Raw genomic sequence first — 16,665 nt, 5'->3', positions numbered from 1 at the left:
ACCTCAGCCTCCCGAGTAGCTGACTACAGACACACGCCACCACACCTAGCTAAATTTTTTTTTTTTTTGGAGAGATGGGGTTTCACTATATTATCCAGGCTGGTCTTGAACTCCTGGGCTCAAGTAATCCTCCTGCATTGGCCTCCCAAAGTGCTGGGATTACAGGCATGAGCCACCACACCTGGCCTTACTTTTTTTAATATACCAATTTTGAAGCAACAGGTGCATAAAACAATTATAAATCATAACTTATTACCATACAACTTATTTTTTCTACTTCCCAGAAACTGGGAAACATAACTAATTTTTAGTGCATTAACCCCTTTTACTTAGCTTTCACAAGTGCAAACACTGGGATTATGCACAATTTGTTAAAACAGATACTTTCCTCAAACACTCATGTACACATTCAATGACAAATGCACTTGTGGCCCAGAAAGGAACCAAGTCATTAGAGATGTTTGGGAAATACTCTGCCCAATTCTCCAACTCTTATGTTAGAAGATACATTGATATAAATCTTCAGCAAGAACCCAGATTATGTGGTGGGTGGAAGATGGGGACTGGAAGAGGGTTAGGTAAAGGAGAGAGAATACAAGAAATGTCCTTGTACATGGGAAGGAATAGATTAATTTCCTGGAAGGAAGGCTATTTGTAACCTTGGCAATACTCATGAGATTCAACAGGACTTGGGCTCTATAGTCTCCAACAGTTTTTTCAGACACATTAAAATAGGGTCCTTGCTGATAGCCACCTATATAGGCTATCAGATATGGCTACATGTATGGCTTATCAGCCATAGTTTTATCTGGGTGAGACCCAGAGAATAATAGTGCTATACTGTAGAACAGTCATTCTCAACCAGGGGCAATTTGTCCCCCAAAGAGGCATTTCACAATATATGGAGATATTTTCATTTGTCACAACTTGAGGAGAGAAAGGTGGTACAACTGGCATCTATTGTATAAAGGACAGAGATGCTGCTAAACATACTACAATACATAGGACACCCTCACGACAAAGAATTATGTGGTCCAAAATGTCAGTCATGTCAAAGTTGAGAAACCTGCTGTAGAGTTCTAAGAGGAGAATTGGGCAGCTTACGTTTCAAATTACAACTTGGAAAGTTTGCACAAAATGCTATAGATCTTAGCTAAATTGTCATTTTCATAAAAATTAGTAAATATATACACACACATATATGTTCTCCTTACACTCAACTGTATCCCACCTGTTCTCCTCCTCACCTCATACCTGAAGATAGATCTGCCTCTGTCTTATCTGCCTTAGAGAAACTCTGGCCTGGATTTCATCATCGCAGAACACTGGAAAGCCTTTCCTGACTTGATTTTGATGACATCTAGCTTGCAACCTGATGTTTTTTCTACAGACTGATAGTTTATGTCCTTTCACAGCTGCTCTAAACTTATCACCTAAACATTCTAATAAAGCATATTATTTACATGACACATCAGCTGAATTAAAATAAATCTCTTTACATAGCTCTAGTTCTAACTAGTATTATATTATTGATAACAGTTGTTGCTCTAATTACTCATTAAGGGTTCAAATATAAAATAGGAGTAATTTTAAAACTAAACATTTTTACTAATACTTTGGTCTATAATTAATGCATTCATACAATCAAACAACTGGAATAAACTAAGAGACAATCTAGTCCAACTCCCTCATTTCACAGATAAAGAAATTGATGTGTAGTTTCTTACTTTCTGTTTTTGAGACAGAATCTGGCTCTGTTGCCCAGGCTGGAGTGCAGTGGTGCAATCTTGGCTCACTGAAGTCTCAGCCTCCTGGGATCAAGTGATCCTCCCACCTCAGCCTCCCAAGCAGCTGGGACTATGAGGTGTGTACTACCACACCCGGCCATTAAAAAAAAAAAATTGTAGAGATGGGTCTCACTGTGTTGCCCAGGCTGGTCTCAAACTCCTGGACTCAAGTGTTCCTCCTGCCTTGGCCTCCCAAAGTGCTGGGATTAACAGGCAAGAGCCATCATGCCCGGCCAATGCTCAGTTTCTTTAAGTGACTTTTCAAAGCCAAAAAACTAGGTGGTAGCTGAGCAAGGACTAGAACTCTGGGCTCCCATATCTTAGCATAGAACTCTTTAAGTTAAAAAAAATTTTTTTCAAAAGAGCCAGAACTGTTAAAATAAGACATTCCAATGAATTTTTATAGAAGAAAATATAAGAATCATAAATGCAATTATGATAAATTCTAAATGTACTGCAAATATTAATATAGATACATATACCAAAATACACATAAATACTTTCAGGCCTTTTTCTCAAGTATGTTGTCATTTATTAAATAACAAAAATACATATCATTAAATTGACTTCACACTAGCATAAATTCTAGAATGTATTTTTAAAAGTCTAAAATACATAGCATGAAAAAGATTAAAATCTATTACCAATTTTGCTTATAATGTGCTGAATCTGAATTTCCTATGAAGATATCATTATACTACTCAATCAAATTAGAAAAAAATAAGAATTATAGTACAAATGTGGTTTTCTTTGTAGTCTAATAATAGTATATAACTTCTACAATTTTTAATCCTATTAAATGCCATATATAACATTTTTTCAAAAAATTCATATCAATGAATACAGCATGCAGTTAATAAAGAAAAATAATAATCTGCCACCCACTGGATCAACATGGAAGCAAATCTCCTGATTAACTTGCTTTAAACCTCTTCCAAAAACAACTACTACTAAAGCCAACCTCATTCTTGTCTACTTATGAAAAATATTAATATTAAAAACATTAATCTCATATGATGCTTTTAACTATCTTAATCTTCACAGTTATCAGGCAAGATTATACATTTACTTAAAAGAAAAACATTTTCAAATATGCAAATATGGGTGAAAACTGGATAGATCATTTCTAACAATGAGATACAACTAAAATAGTAATTAAATTATTTAGGTAACATTAACCTCATTTGAAAGATATCCTTCTTAATGACTTATTGTCTCAATGGCAAACACTATAAATTCAGTACTATATTTTAATACTTAAAAAAATCTTAACTATGTTACTATTTGTCAATGTCTTGACTTACCTTGGTCTTGTTTCAGGTAAATGTGTAAGTTGTTTCCAACAATTTGTTGTGACATTATGAATCCAACCATCACCTGCAATATTATGGCAGTTAAGAAATTAAGATGAGGTCTTTGGGATACAATATTAATTTTCCCCCAAATTTATTATTCTACATTTAAATGACTCTTTTTTCTGAGTGCGCCTATTTTATCTTAAAAATTTTCAAACATTTACAAAAGTAGAGTTGCCATGACAATGAAATTCCACATATCGCAGATTCGACAGCTATCAAGACTTTGCTACATGTGCTCCCCTTGCTCCACTTATCTTTTTGTTATTCTTATTGCTTTATTTTTCTAAATGAAATCCTAGATCTCCTACCATTTTCCCCATACATACTTCAGTATGCATTACTGAAAAAAAGGACATTTTTTACATAACCACAATGCCATTATCACAGTCAACCAAGCTTAAAAAAAATTTATTGGGATCATCTAATATCTGTATAACCAAATCTTAAACAAACAGAATCTTTAAGGGAGAAAATTGACTAGATTATGAGTCAGGACATTTAATTTCCCATAGATCAATAACCAGAAATGAAAACAGAAACTAAAAACACTAGAGATCATGAAGATATGATGTTAACCCCTACTGAACTGTACAGATGTTAGTTTTTTTGTTAGATTCCAAATCTCTTTTAATTAAAAATCTAACAAATTGAGGAAGTATAATATGCAAGAATAACTAACATCTCCTACTAGGAACTGTTGTTTCTCCAACTAACCTCTGCAATTTGTTTGGTAGCCAGCTCTGACTGCCACACGCACAGCTGATGCTCAATAAACTTTTGTTAAAAAACAGTTGTTTCCAGACCTTAATATATAATTACAGAAATGTTTTAATAATATATAATGTTTCTTAATGAAAACATCTCTAGCCATAGAAAACTTCTGGGTTAAGAAAATAAACAATAGCCCAGCCTGGCCAACATGGTGAAATCCCATCTCTACTAGAAATACAAAATTCAGCTGGGCATGGTGGTGGCTGCCTGTAATCCCAGGTACTTGGGAGGCTGAGGCAGAAGAATTGCTTGAGCCCAGGAGGCAGTGGTTGCAACCGCACTGCAGCCTGGGTGACAGGAGACTCTGCCTCAGGAAAAAAAAAAAAAAGGGAAAATAGAAAACACAAAATATCTAACATGCCAAATTAAGAATTCGACATTCCTGGTCAGTGTCTATCCTGATACCACAATTTTACTGCTGGAAAAAAACTGCATTCCAAAACGAATAGCCACTGGGACCAGCAGTGACAGGAGCTTAAAAAACCTGGCTAAACACTTTCCTCCACGGTTCTGGAACAAAAAGAGAAGGAACTGGGTATCCTACTTTATATTTTCAGGGCCTTCTAAGAAAGGCTGCTCTTCTAACCCCCTAGCCTGGAGTATAGCACAAGCAAACAGTGCAAGCATCCTAACCTACAGTACAAGCATCTGGATCAAATACAGCGGACACGGAATCACAGACTATAGTAGTGGAAAGGGGCTTTATTACATCTATCCTCAATCACCCTTCCTCTTCTCTTTCCCTAGAAAACATGGGAACGTGGAGAGTCAAGGGTACAAAAGCAAAAAGGTCACAATTCATGCAAGAAAATAGTTGAGGATAAAGGCAAACGAGAACAACAGGAAAAAAGGAAGATGTACTTTACTGTAAGTACGGAATACAATGAATAAAAAAGAATGAGATAATAATTACAGGCTAAATTTTAATCAACTTACTTAATGGGATATTATCTGCACTTAGTCCACCACATAGGAAAAGTTTATCATCAGCTATCGGTGTTAAAGTATGCCATGACCGATGTTTCGGGCTTTCTCCGTTAATAGCAATCCTGTGGCAAGGGGAAAAAGAAGTCTAGGTACTATGTTAATCAAAAGAAAAGGTTTTAATCTTAGATCTTAAAAAAAAATTGCCCTCACTGTCCCCCCAAAAAAGAGTTGATTTTACTAGTCCCACCTACATGAATATTTTTAAAACATTATTATTAAATTTTTAGATGAATTTAAACAAATCTTTCCATTTAATGTCCATTCCATCTGGTTACAGAGTGAAAATAAAAGTCAATTCTCTGTTAATTCACAATGCACACTCAGCATCATTTTTATTAGCAAATCAGCTGCTTCCTCAGTTTTTCAACATATTTTTTTTCACATCTATAACTTTTTACTGTTGTTTCAAGGTTAACTTTGTGTTTTTAGCTGATTTCCCCAAGGATATTATGGGCTTTTTTTATATTGTTGTTTTTACTTTGATCTACTTCTAGAATTTCCCAAAGCATTATCTTCCTCTGAAAATGCTAGCTATTCTAACTTCAAAATAAAAGCATGCAAGCCATTCCAGATCCAGGGTAAACCTCTAAGGATTTCTTAAAAAAATAAAATACATAAAAACAAGGCCAGGCAGAGTGGCTCACTTCTGTAATTCTAACACTTTGGGAGGCCAAGGCAGGAGGATTACTTGAGCCTAGGAGTTGGATAGACCATCCTGGGCAAAATGGAGACAGTCTCTTAAAACAAAACAAAACAAAACAACAAGAATAATTATAATCATAAAAGGGACATTTAAAAGAGATGGGGCATGAAAAATAAAAACATAAATATAAATTAGAACCAAAAGAATTTAATTCAGTAGGTGAGAAAAAAACATTCTTCCACAGTCTGGAATGTTCCAGAATAACACAGGCCATTTTTGGAAGATATAATTTTTTTTTTTTTTGAGATGGAGTTTTGCTCTTGTTGCCCAGGTTGGAGTGCAATGGTGCAATCTCAGCTCACTGCAACCTCCGCCTTCCGGGGTTCAAGTGATTGTCCTGCCTCCACCTTCCAAGTAGCTGGGATTATAGGCATCTGCCACCATGCCTGGCTGTTTTTGTGTTTTCAGTAGAGATGGGATTTCACCACGTTGGCCAGGCTGGTCAAGAACTCCTGACCTCAGGTGATCCACCCACCTCAGCCTCCCAAAGTGCTGGGGTCACAGGCGTGAGCCACGATACCTGGCCAACATGTTGGTTTTAAAACATTCAACAATAATAAAAATAGTTCTTTGAAAAGCAGAGCTCTTCTATAATTTTGTACCCCAGCAATAAGAAATAATTTGCTATGTATCTTTTCAGATTTTAATGCATAAACATATTTCTTAAAAATAAATACATCAGATCATATACCCTGTAATTTTTCTATGTAACTAATATGTTATAGATTATTTCCATGAAATACGGTTTCCTGCGGTAATAGAAGCATGGCTGGGCAAAGGTACCATGATGTAAACAATCCCCACTGGTGGATATGGGGATTAAACTCAAGTTTTGGCTTTTATAAATAATGTTGCAATGAACATACACTTGTCTACTTATTGCCTTCAGAGAAATTGAGCTATGAACATATTGTCAGACTGTCTTCTAGAAAACCTGTACCAATTTGTACTCCCAAGAATTTTGTTACATCCTAGCACTTACTGGTCATTATAACTATTTATATCCCACAACTGAAAAATTACTTTTGTTTCTATTTCCTCCATAATCTATGAAGTTGAACATCTTTTAAAAATAATTTTTACCTATTAGTATTTCTTTTGTGAGTTGTTTATGCATGTTCTTTGTCCACTTTTCTATTGGATTATTTGTCTTTTTTGTTTTTACTGATTTACTGAGTTCTTGTGAATCTTTGCCCTGGTCTCTCTCTGTTAAAAATATTGCAAATATTGTTTTTTTGTTTGCATTTTACACTTTACTTTATAATTTTTTGTGGCACATTTTTCTATAGAGAAATATTTAATTTTTAAGTGGTCTTATCAGTCTTTTTGTTTATGAATTTTGAGTTCATATCATCTTTACAAAGCTTTCTCCAGGCCAAGATTTTATTTTTATTTTTATTTCTTAATTTTTATTTTTTATTTATTTATTTTTTTGAGACGGAGTTTCGCTCTTGTTACCCAGGCTGGAGTGCAATGGCGTTATCTCGGCTCACCGCAACCTCTGCCTCCTGGGTTCAGGCAATTCTCCTGCCTCAGCCTCCTTAGTAGCTGGGATTACAGGCACGCGCCACCATTCCCAGCTAATTTTTTGTAGTTTTAGTAGAGACGGGGTTTCACCATGTTGACCAGGATGGTCTCGATCTCTTGACCTCGTGATCCACCCGCCTCGGCCTCCCAAAGTGCTGGGATTACAGGCTTGAGCCACCGCGCCCGGCCCAGGCCAAGATTTTAAAGATAATCTGCTACATTTTCTTCTGAGACTTTCATGGTTTTATTTTTAATGGTATTTATACTTTGGAATACTACATAGCTCTGATTCCGTCTTATTACATGAAATGCCAAATGGATAACTAAATGTATTTGCTATTGTTAAATATATATTATGAGCTACAAATAAAATCTGACTTTCTCTACTCCATTATCTGTTCACCTGAGATGAACCCATTCTATCACTTCTTCATTTCTTCTACTGATCAGCCCTCAAAGAATACTTAGTTTAAAACCAGTACTTTAATTTCAACTGTTAGTATTTTCATGTTTTACCTTGTTTGGTTAAGGAACAAATTCTATTTAAATCTATACAGTCCTTGCTTAGACATTATGGACACATACAGACACACACACACATGCCTATAGATTAAAACGTACTTAGACTTCAAACTTACCTTCCAGACCAAGTCCAGGTGTCTAGGTTTAGATAGTGCAAATCATTCATCCTAGTTTGCTAAAATAAAAGTGTATTACATTGGTCAGTGTCTCACATCTTTTAAACAGCTAAAATTTTTCTTTTAAAATAAGTTCAGATTAAAAATTGACTATCTCTATTTTACTTAACATGATAAGTTTAAATACTGGAAAACAATGCTAAGCATTAATACGACTGACACAAAGCTCCCAAATCAATGTATCAAAGAGGAAAGGAAGAAATGGGTTTAAATTCACACACTTTAGATTACAAGAAATTAATTTTTTCTGATACTGCACTGAAGTGAAGGATTCTCTTCATTAACATATGATTTATAATTATCTATGATTGTTCATGTATGGTCTGTTTAGGAAATAGAAGATAAATGTTAGTACTGAATGCCATTTTAATCTCTAGATAATATGAACATTCAATTATTCCCCAAATCAGAGGATACATTTTTATAAGGAGAACTATATGTAAAAATACCATTTCCATTAAAAACACTAACCAAAACACGTCCGCCAAACACATAACCCTTATTTCCAAGAACTGCACACGTATGCGCGGCTCGTGGCTGTGGTGGAACTCCACCCTGCAAGTAGAAATCAGAACAAATTGCAAAGACTTGAAATATATATAATAAAGTTACATTCCGATGCTCAGTATGAGAAATTCTTAACCACTAAGTTATCATCACCTATGTAATTCCATTTAAAACGCTAATGCAAAAGTTTATTCTAAATAGTAAAAATTATAGACATACTATTCTTCAGAATAAATTTTATTCTCCCTGATCTTTACTTTTGAAAATGTTTTTCTTATATTTCTGACACTATTTAGCAAAATAAGGTTTCATGTAAATTTTTGCTTGAAATACTGTATAAAGATTTTAAAATCAAATTTTAAAATTTTTTGTCTCCCTCTCTTTTTCTCTCTCACACACACAGAGTTACTATTAGAAGTGAGCAGTGCATAATGCGATTATCTCAGAAACTCTACAAAATTAAAAATGGTCTCAAAATTCTTGGTGCCTCAAATTTACAATAAGAACTTCACTCTTGGCTTAAGCCAGACAGTGCTCTTTTACTAAAACTCTTAATATTAATTGATAACACTTCTCTACACTTTATTTTGAATAAATATAGCAGATCTTTTCTTCAGAGAAGTTTTGTTTTGTTTTGTTTTTGAGACAGAGTCTTGCTCTATGGCCAAGGCTGGACTGCAGTGACGTGATCTTGGCTCACTGCCACCTCCATCTCCTGGGTTTATGCGATTCTCCTGCCTCAGCCTCCTGAGTAGCTCGGATTACAGGCATGCAACACCAGGCCCGGCTAATTTTTGTATTTTTAGTAGAGATGGGGTTTCGCATTGTTGCCCAGGCTGGTCTCAAACTCCTGGCCTCAAGCAATCTGCCTGTGTCAACCTCCCAAAGTGCTTGGATTACAGGTATGAGCCACCACACCAGCCTAGAGAGGTTTTTAATTGGTGGAGAAAGCAAGTATCATAGGTAGATGAATGAATAAAATTTGAGGGAAGAATCTTCTGCATAATTTCTGTGCTTTCATGGTGGGTGCCTTTATGTATGTATTTTAATTCCAAGTGCTGAAAAAACCTGACATTTTCAGCTCAACGGATACTCAAAGTGGATATCGGATATTAAAGCTCTGCATCAAGGAGAATCACTTGAACCTGGAAGGTGGAGGCTGTGGTGAGCTGAGATCGTGCCACTGCACTACAGCCTGGGTGACAAGAGTGAAATTCCATCACACACACACACACAGACACACAGACACACACACACACACACACACACACACACACACACACTCGCTCTGCATCCACTATCATAACTTCCTAAACTTTTCAGGCTTATTGAATAACTGTGCTGTGGTCAACTTGGTAAGAAATAATTCAGATATTACCTATATAACACTTAAAGGAGAACCATTTAAGAATTTTGGTTCCTGGCTGGGTACGGTGACTCACGCCTGTAATCCCAGCACTTTGGGAGGCCGAGGTAGGCCGATCACGAGGTCAAGAGAACAAGACCATTCTGGCCAACATGGTGAAACCCCGTCTCTACTAAAATTAGCTGGGTCTGGTGGTGTGCGCCTGTAATCCCAGCTACTTGAGAGGCTGAGGCACGAGAATCGCTTAAAACTGGGAGGCAGAGGTTGCAGTGTGCTGAGATCGTGCCACTGCACCCCAGCGTGGTGACAGAGCGAGACTCCATCTCCAAAAAAAAAGAATTTTGGTTCCCAGCTTTTCCAGCAAAACAAAATTTTTATTATTATTCCAGGCTTGATCTGAAATTCTGGAAGAATTCTACTATATAGATGAGAATAGATGAACACTGGAAATCTGAAATTTATTGCCTGGAAAAAGAGGATGCAGAGAATAGCCAAACTATAACACTAATTTGCATAGAATTTCCCATCATTTCCATGAACAGAAGTTGGACTGTAAGGAATTCTGGTCATTGTTTCCTATGATCCATGTTAGAGGGGAAAAAAAAAAGGAATTCTGGTCATATATTTGTATTAGTAGACACATATGTAACTGCGCATATATGACCTGCTTGGCATTCCACTCTGTTCAATTCTGGTAAGCTTATCAGTCACAATACCCTGCTCTCCCTAGCAATGAACATGTGACTCAAGACTGGCCAATCATCCCTTTGGCATCAGGGATTGCTGTAAAGAGTGGAAACATGCCCAAGCAGAGGCAGAGTCCTTTTCTAAGACTAACATAAAAACGCTTAGAGAGTACAATACAAATAACTGCTTGTGTAGCCAGGACCATATTCCCTCCTAAATGAGCCAGTGTATCTGCCATAGACAGAATGAAACAAGCACACGAAGAGAAGCAGAGAAAAACAGACAGAAAGTATTGCAAGGATGCTGAGTAACCTGCTCCGGTTCCTGAGGCCCTGGTCCCTGCGGCTCTTCCTTGTACTTTGTGAGCCATTCCAATATGCTTTCCAGCTATGTGAGAATTCATTATTGCTTAAATTAACTTGTATTTGTGTTTGGTCACTAACAAATGAAAGAATACTGATAATGTATTTTTGTCATGCCATAATTGCATGTACCTCTGAATTCAAGGGTATATAAAATAGGCGCTTTGTTATAAAAGGATTTTTTAAAATAAGCCTTTTTAATAAAGATCTTTAAAAGGAAGAATGATGATGGCACCTCATTAAAATATTTCTTTTTCTAGAAAACCTCAGCTGACATGGAGAAGAATGTGCAATTTGTTTGTTTGTTTGTTTGTTTGTTTGAGAGATGGGGTTTCACTATGTTGCCCAGGCTAGAATGCAGTGGAGTGCAGTGGCTATTCACAGGTGCGATTGCAGCACCCTACAGCCTCGAACTCCTGGACCCAAGTGAAACTCCTGCCTCAGCCTCCTGAGAAGATAGGGCTGAAGGTGCCATCTATGGCTCTGATGTTTTTCTTTTCTTTTCTTTCCTATTTTTTTTGAGATGGAGTTTCCCTCTTGTTACCCAGGCTGGAGTGCAATGGCACGATCTCGGCTCACTGCAGCCTACGCCTCCTGGGTTCAAGCAATTTTCCTGCCTCAGCCTCCCAAGTAGCTGGGATTATAGGCACATGCCACCATGCCCAGCTAATTGATGTTTTTCTTAAAGCTATTAAAGTACTCAAGAGAACTACTTAGTATGTGATTACACACCAAATTACAAAAATCCAAATAACAGGCCGGGTGTGGTGGCCTGTAATGCCTGTAATCTCCACACTTTGGGAGGCTGAGGCGGGCAGATTACTTGAGGTCAGGAGATCAAGACCAGCGTGGCCAACATGGTAAAACTCTACCTCTACTAAAAATACAAAAATGAGCCGGGCGCGGTGGCTCACGCCCGTAATCCCAGCACTCTGGGAGGCCGAGGCGCGCAGATCATGAGGTCAGGAGATCGAGATCATCATGGCCATGGTGAAACGCTGTCTCTACTAAAATTAAAAAAAAAAAAATTAGCCGGGTGCAGTGGCACGTGCCTGTAGTCCCAGCTACTCAGGAGGCTGAGGCAGAGGAATTGCTTGAATCCGGGAGATAGAGGTTGTAGTGAGCCAAGATCGTGCCACTGCACTCCGTCCTGGCAAAAAGAGCAAGATTCTGTCTCAAAAAAAAAAAAAAAAATTAGCTAGGCATGGTGGCCCACATCTGTAGTTCTGGCTACTCAGGAGGCTGAGGCAGGAGAAACACCTGAACCCAGAAGGCAGAGGTTGCAGTGAGTTGAGATTGTGCCACCACACTCCAGCCTGGACAACAGAGCAACACTCTGTCTCAAAACAAAACAAGCTGGGCACGGTGGCTTACGCCTGTAATCCCAGCACTCTGGGAGGCTGAGGCAGGCGGATCACCTAAGGTTGGGAGTTGGGGACCAGCATGACCAATATGGTGAAACCCCATCTTTAAAAAAAAAAATTAGGCCGGGCGCGGTGGCTCAAGCCTGTAATCCCAGCACTTTGGGAGGCCGAGGCAGGTGGATCACGAGGTCAAGAGATCGAGACCATCCTGGTCAACATGGTGAAACCCCGTCTCTACTAAAAATACAAAAAATTAGCGGGCATGGTGGTGCGTGCCTGTAATCCCAGCTACTCAGGAGGCTGAGGCAGGAGAATTGCCTGAACCCTGGAGGCGGAGGTTGCGGTGAGCCGAGATCGTGCCATTGCACTCCAGCCTGGGTAACATGAGTGAAACTCCGTCTCAAAAAATAAAAAAAATAAAAAAAATAGGCCGGGCGCGGTGGCTGAAGCCTGTAATCCCAGCACTTTGGGAGGCCGAGGCAGGTGGATCATGAGGTCAAGAGATCGAGACCATCCTGGTCAACGCGGTGAAACCCCCGTCTCTACTAAAAATACAAAAACATTAGCTGGGCATGGTGGCGCGTGCCTGTAATCCCAGCTATGCAGGAAGCTGAGGCAGGAGAATTGCCTGAACTCAGGAGGCGGAGGTTGCGGTGAGCCAAGATCGCGCCATTGCACTCCAGCCTGGGTAACGAGAGCGAAACTCCGTCCCAAAAAAAAAAAAAAATTAAAAATTAAAAAAATAAAAAATTTAAAAATTTAAAAAAATAAAAAAAAACACAACAACCCCAAAATCCAAGTAACATAGTAAAAAATCAATTTTTAAATATAAGTATATAAATACAAAGATAACTTTTTATAACACTTACTTTAATTTCTGGTTGAAACCAAGTCTGTGTCTTTGTGTCAAATACATGGACATCATTATGCCATCCCCAGAATATCTGCTCTTCCTAAAAGATAAATTTTTTAAATATCTAAAAGCTTTAATAATGTTTACATTATTATTACAGTTTTCTCACATATTTACTGGTAAAATAATAGATACCTTACAAAAATAGAATTGTTACCATTGTCATAAAGCTAACGCATACATGGATGCCTCCCCAAAGCGTGGTCCCCAGACCAACGGCACCACCTGGCAACTTTCCTTCTAACAGTATTGTTTGCAGTGAATCATAATTTTACTTGCTGACAATCTTTCAATATTCTCAAAGGATTATCTTTTTAAAATTGCAGAGGGCAGAATGATATTTACATTTTTAAATATGTTTTCCTAAAGCACACGCTCAGAACTTTTCATTTTTGCTGTAATAAACTTTAGAGGGTCATGATTTCTTTTTCCAAAACTTCCAATCACTTCTACTTCACCAAACAATTTGTTCTTATAGATTAAACTGAGGACCACTCTCTTCTTTATCTCCTAAGATATAAAATCCTTTGTCAGCAAGGCAAAGACTTAGCAGCTACACTGTATTTAGCATCTCCCAGGGTGCTGAAATCCTCTACCACTACTCCAGATGATCTCTGTGCCAGTTTTATACTCTATGTCAGATCACTAGAAGTCAGGTGTTCGAGACCAGCATGGCCAACATGGCGAAACTCCATCTCGACTAAAAATACAAAAATTACCCAGGCGTCAGAAATACATAATTTATTTTTGTCAGGTCTTGTCAAGCAAGTCAAATTAGCTAAACCATTTACTTAGTTTAGAATCTATTTTTTAATTTATTTTTATTGAAACAGGGTCTTGCCATGTTGCCCAGGCTGGTCTCAAACTCCTCGGTACAAGTGATCCTTCTGCCTCAGCCTCCCTAGTAGCTGGGATAATAGGAATGTGCCACCACACCCAGCTCATTTAGATCCTAAATGAAAAAAAAACAACCCAAAAACCCATGTGTGTTCCAGAAACTTCAGGACATGATAATTGGCTTAGTAAGTGTATTATAGGAGAAAAATTTTGAGTTATTTAACCATTCATAAGGCCATTATCATATAATTCTAGGATATAACTATCTTGAGGCAAATATCTCTTACAATTTCTTGTCTTTAGCTTACACTGTTACCAGCCTGAAGGAATGCAACTATGTAACCAAAAACAACAGTAACTTGGCTTTTCTCATTGAAAAGGAAAATTTCATTCATCACTGTAAAAGGTTTGCCAAAGTACAATATTAAAAATAAGGTACCAATTAAAAAAAATAACTAGATAGAAATAGAAATTATAATCCTTTAAGTAGCAAAGATTTAACGATATGTCATTTTAAAAACTCTAAAACCATATAGCAACATGGGGAATTTTTTTAAAATACCCATATACAAAGCAATATACATAAAATGTGGGTGTATATGTATATATACACACATATATTTTATACATACGTATATATTTATTTATATTAATAATGTAGAATATATGCTAGTAGAAGGTAAAGCTAGTAAGGCTGCATGTTGGTGGTGGGATCGATGGTTTTTTAAATTGTTTAAAAATTTTATTTTTATAATTCATAATTCTTTAATTAATAATGATTAATAATGATTTACTGTCTAATCAGTAAGAATAAGTAGAAAAATTAATATCATTACCAACTCACTCACTCTTATCTAGAGGCCAGTCTGACGTATGAATAATTCTAGTGGACATATCTAAAAAGAGGTGTATGTCAACAATACCTATTGTGGTTAAATACGAACAGAATTTTTCCAAGTTCCACTAAAGTCTCTACTTGTCTAACAGAAGCAGGTATGGGTGATTAATAAGGAATCCGTCTGCCAATAGCCATGAAGGTTAATATGACTAGATGAGATACCTTTTGCCAAATGGATCTGAATGTTAAAGAGAGAAAATACATTTTTTTCATCGTGTCAATTACGACAAATTGGTAGCTCCAAAAATGAGAAAGACTAGGCTCATTATTTCTAAGATGTTTAGGCTATATTGAACTGGAGGAAAATGTAAACAGTGATTACTCTCTTACCCAAGATGCATCATGAACATCAAAACAGTCTTGGAGTTCACTGTGTCTCCTACACCCATAACCACCAAAATATATTAGTCTGAAAAACAAATACAAAAGGACACACTTGAGAAATTCTGTATCCAGTTTGTTCATAGAAAACTGAAAAAGATCCTCTCACCTTAACAACCCAAACACAAAATCACAGTTTAAAAAGAACAAAGAACAGAGGAAACAAAGAGACCTAAATAAAACAATTCCAGAAAGTGATGAGCTCTCAGTGGGACAGAAGAGACCCACGGCTGCTTTTATTCCTGGTGTAACAGCAGGAGGAAGAATCCAGCACATACAGAGTTTGTAAGAAGAAACTACTCAAATTTTTAACAGCTACATATATAATGGCATAGCAAATTAGATTAAAAAAAAATTTTTTTTTGAGACATGGTTTCCCTCTGTCACTTAGGCTGGAGTGCAGTGGCATAAACATGATCTTGACTCACTGCAACCTCCACCTCCACAGTTGAAAATCTCTAGAAAATCTCAGTGCTCAAATATGGGGCCCTCATAAAGGAAAGTACTGTCCTAAAACATTTGAAGCCAGTGGTAAAACTCCATCAAGCTAAAACTACAACAAGGCCCAAACACAAATCACCTACAGATTAGATGGACTCAACTCTTACTTTAGCAGCTTGAAAAGAAGAAAGGGTGTATCCCTTTCTGAAGATAAATATAATTTATTCCAATCTTTACTGTTCTTTCAGATAGCAGATCTTGCATGTAATGAAAAAAACTACAGGGAGGCTGAGGCAGGCAAATTGCTTGAGGCTAAGAGTTTGAGATCAGCCAGGGCAACATAAGAAGACGGATGGACGGAAGGAAGGAAGGAAGGAAGGGAGGGAGGGAGGAAGGGAGAGGGGGAAGGAGGGGGGGAAGGGGGAGAGGAGGGGGGAGGAGGAGGGGGAGGAGGAGGGAAGGGAGGGATGTAGGTGCATACCTGTAGTCTTAGCTACTCAGGTGGCTGAGGTGGGAAGATTGCTTGAACTTAGAGTTCAAGGTTGCACTGAGTTACGATCACACCACTGCACTCCAGCCTGAGCCTGAGTGAGACCTTGTCTCAAAAAATAAAAATTACAAAATACACAAAAAGGCACAAAAAAGTGGCTAATGATCATGAGAGAAAAGACTCAATATAAACAGACTCAGAGGTGGGTCTAGTATAATTTCTAGATACTGAAATTATCAGAAAGGGCCTTTAAAAAAGCTCTTTTGTTTTTTTGAGATGGAGTCTTGCTCTGTCACCCAAGCTGGAGTGCAGTGGTGTGATCTTGGCTCACTGCAACCTTTGCCTCCTGGGTTCAAGCAATTCTCCTCCCTCAGCCTCCTGAGCAGCTGGGATTACAAGTGTCTGCCACCAAGCCCAGCTAATTTTTGTATTTTTTTTTTAAAACATTCCTTTATTTTATTTTATTTTATTTTTTTTGAGACGGAGTCTCACTCATGTTACCCAGGCTGGAGTGCAATGGCGCGATCTCGGCTCACCGCACCCTCTGCCTCCTGGGTTCAGGCAATTCTCCTGCCTCAGCCTCCTGAG

At 37.6% G+C, this 16,665-nt stretch overlaps 1 protein-coding gene across 4 annotated transcripts in view; it reads right to left on the bottom strand.

The window, feature by feature from the left end:
- Positions 1-16,665, bottom strand: part of KLHDC1 (kelch domain containing 1) — a 62,728-nt gene that overhangs the window by 21,202 nt on the left and 24,861 nt on the right. For 2 of the 4 annotated variants that reach the window (XM_037730775.1, XM_017506717.2), the window contains exons 5-10: positions 15,096-15,174; positions 12,987-13,070; positions 8,303-8,386; positions 7,772-7,830; positions 4,853-4,965; positions 3,092-3,164 (exon numbers count right to left, since the gene is read on the bottom strand). In XM_037730775.1, coding sequence (XP_037586703.1) covers positions 3,092-3,164; positions 4,853-4,965; positions 7,772-7,830; positions 8,303-8,386; positions 12,987-13,070; positions 15,096-15,174 — 492 coding nt within the window. The remainder of the gene's footprint in view (positions 1-3,091; positions 3,165-4,852; positions 4,966-7,771; positions 7,831-8,302; positions 8,387-12,986; positions 13,071-15,095; positions 15,175-16,665) is intronic. The other 2 variants (XM_017506719.2, XM_017506718.2) reach the window with 2 other exon arrangements.

This window comes from Cebus imitator, unplaced genomic scaffold (assembly GCF_001604975.1).
Source record: "Cebus imitator isolate Cc_AM_T3 unplaced genomic scaffold, Cebus_imitator-1.0 Scaffold358, whole genome shotgun sequence".
In the NCBI taxonomy this organism is placed as follows: domain Eukaryota; kingdom Metazoa; phylum Chordata; class Mammalia; order Primates; family Cebidae; genus Cebus; species Cebus imitator.
This window is presented reverse-complemented; position numbering and strand designations above follow the sequence as displayed.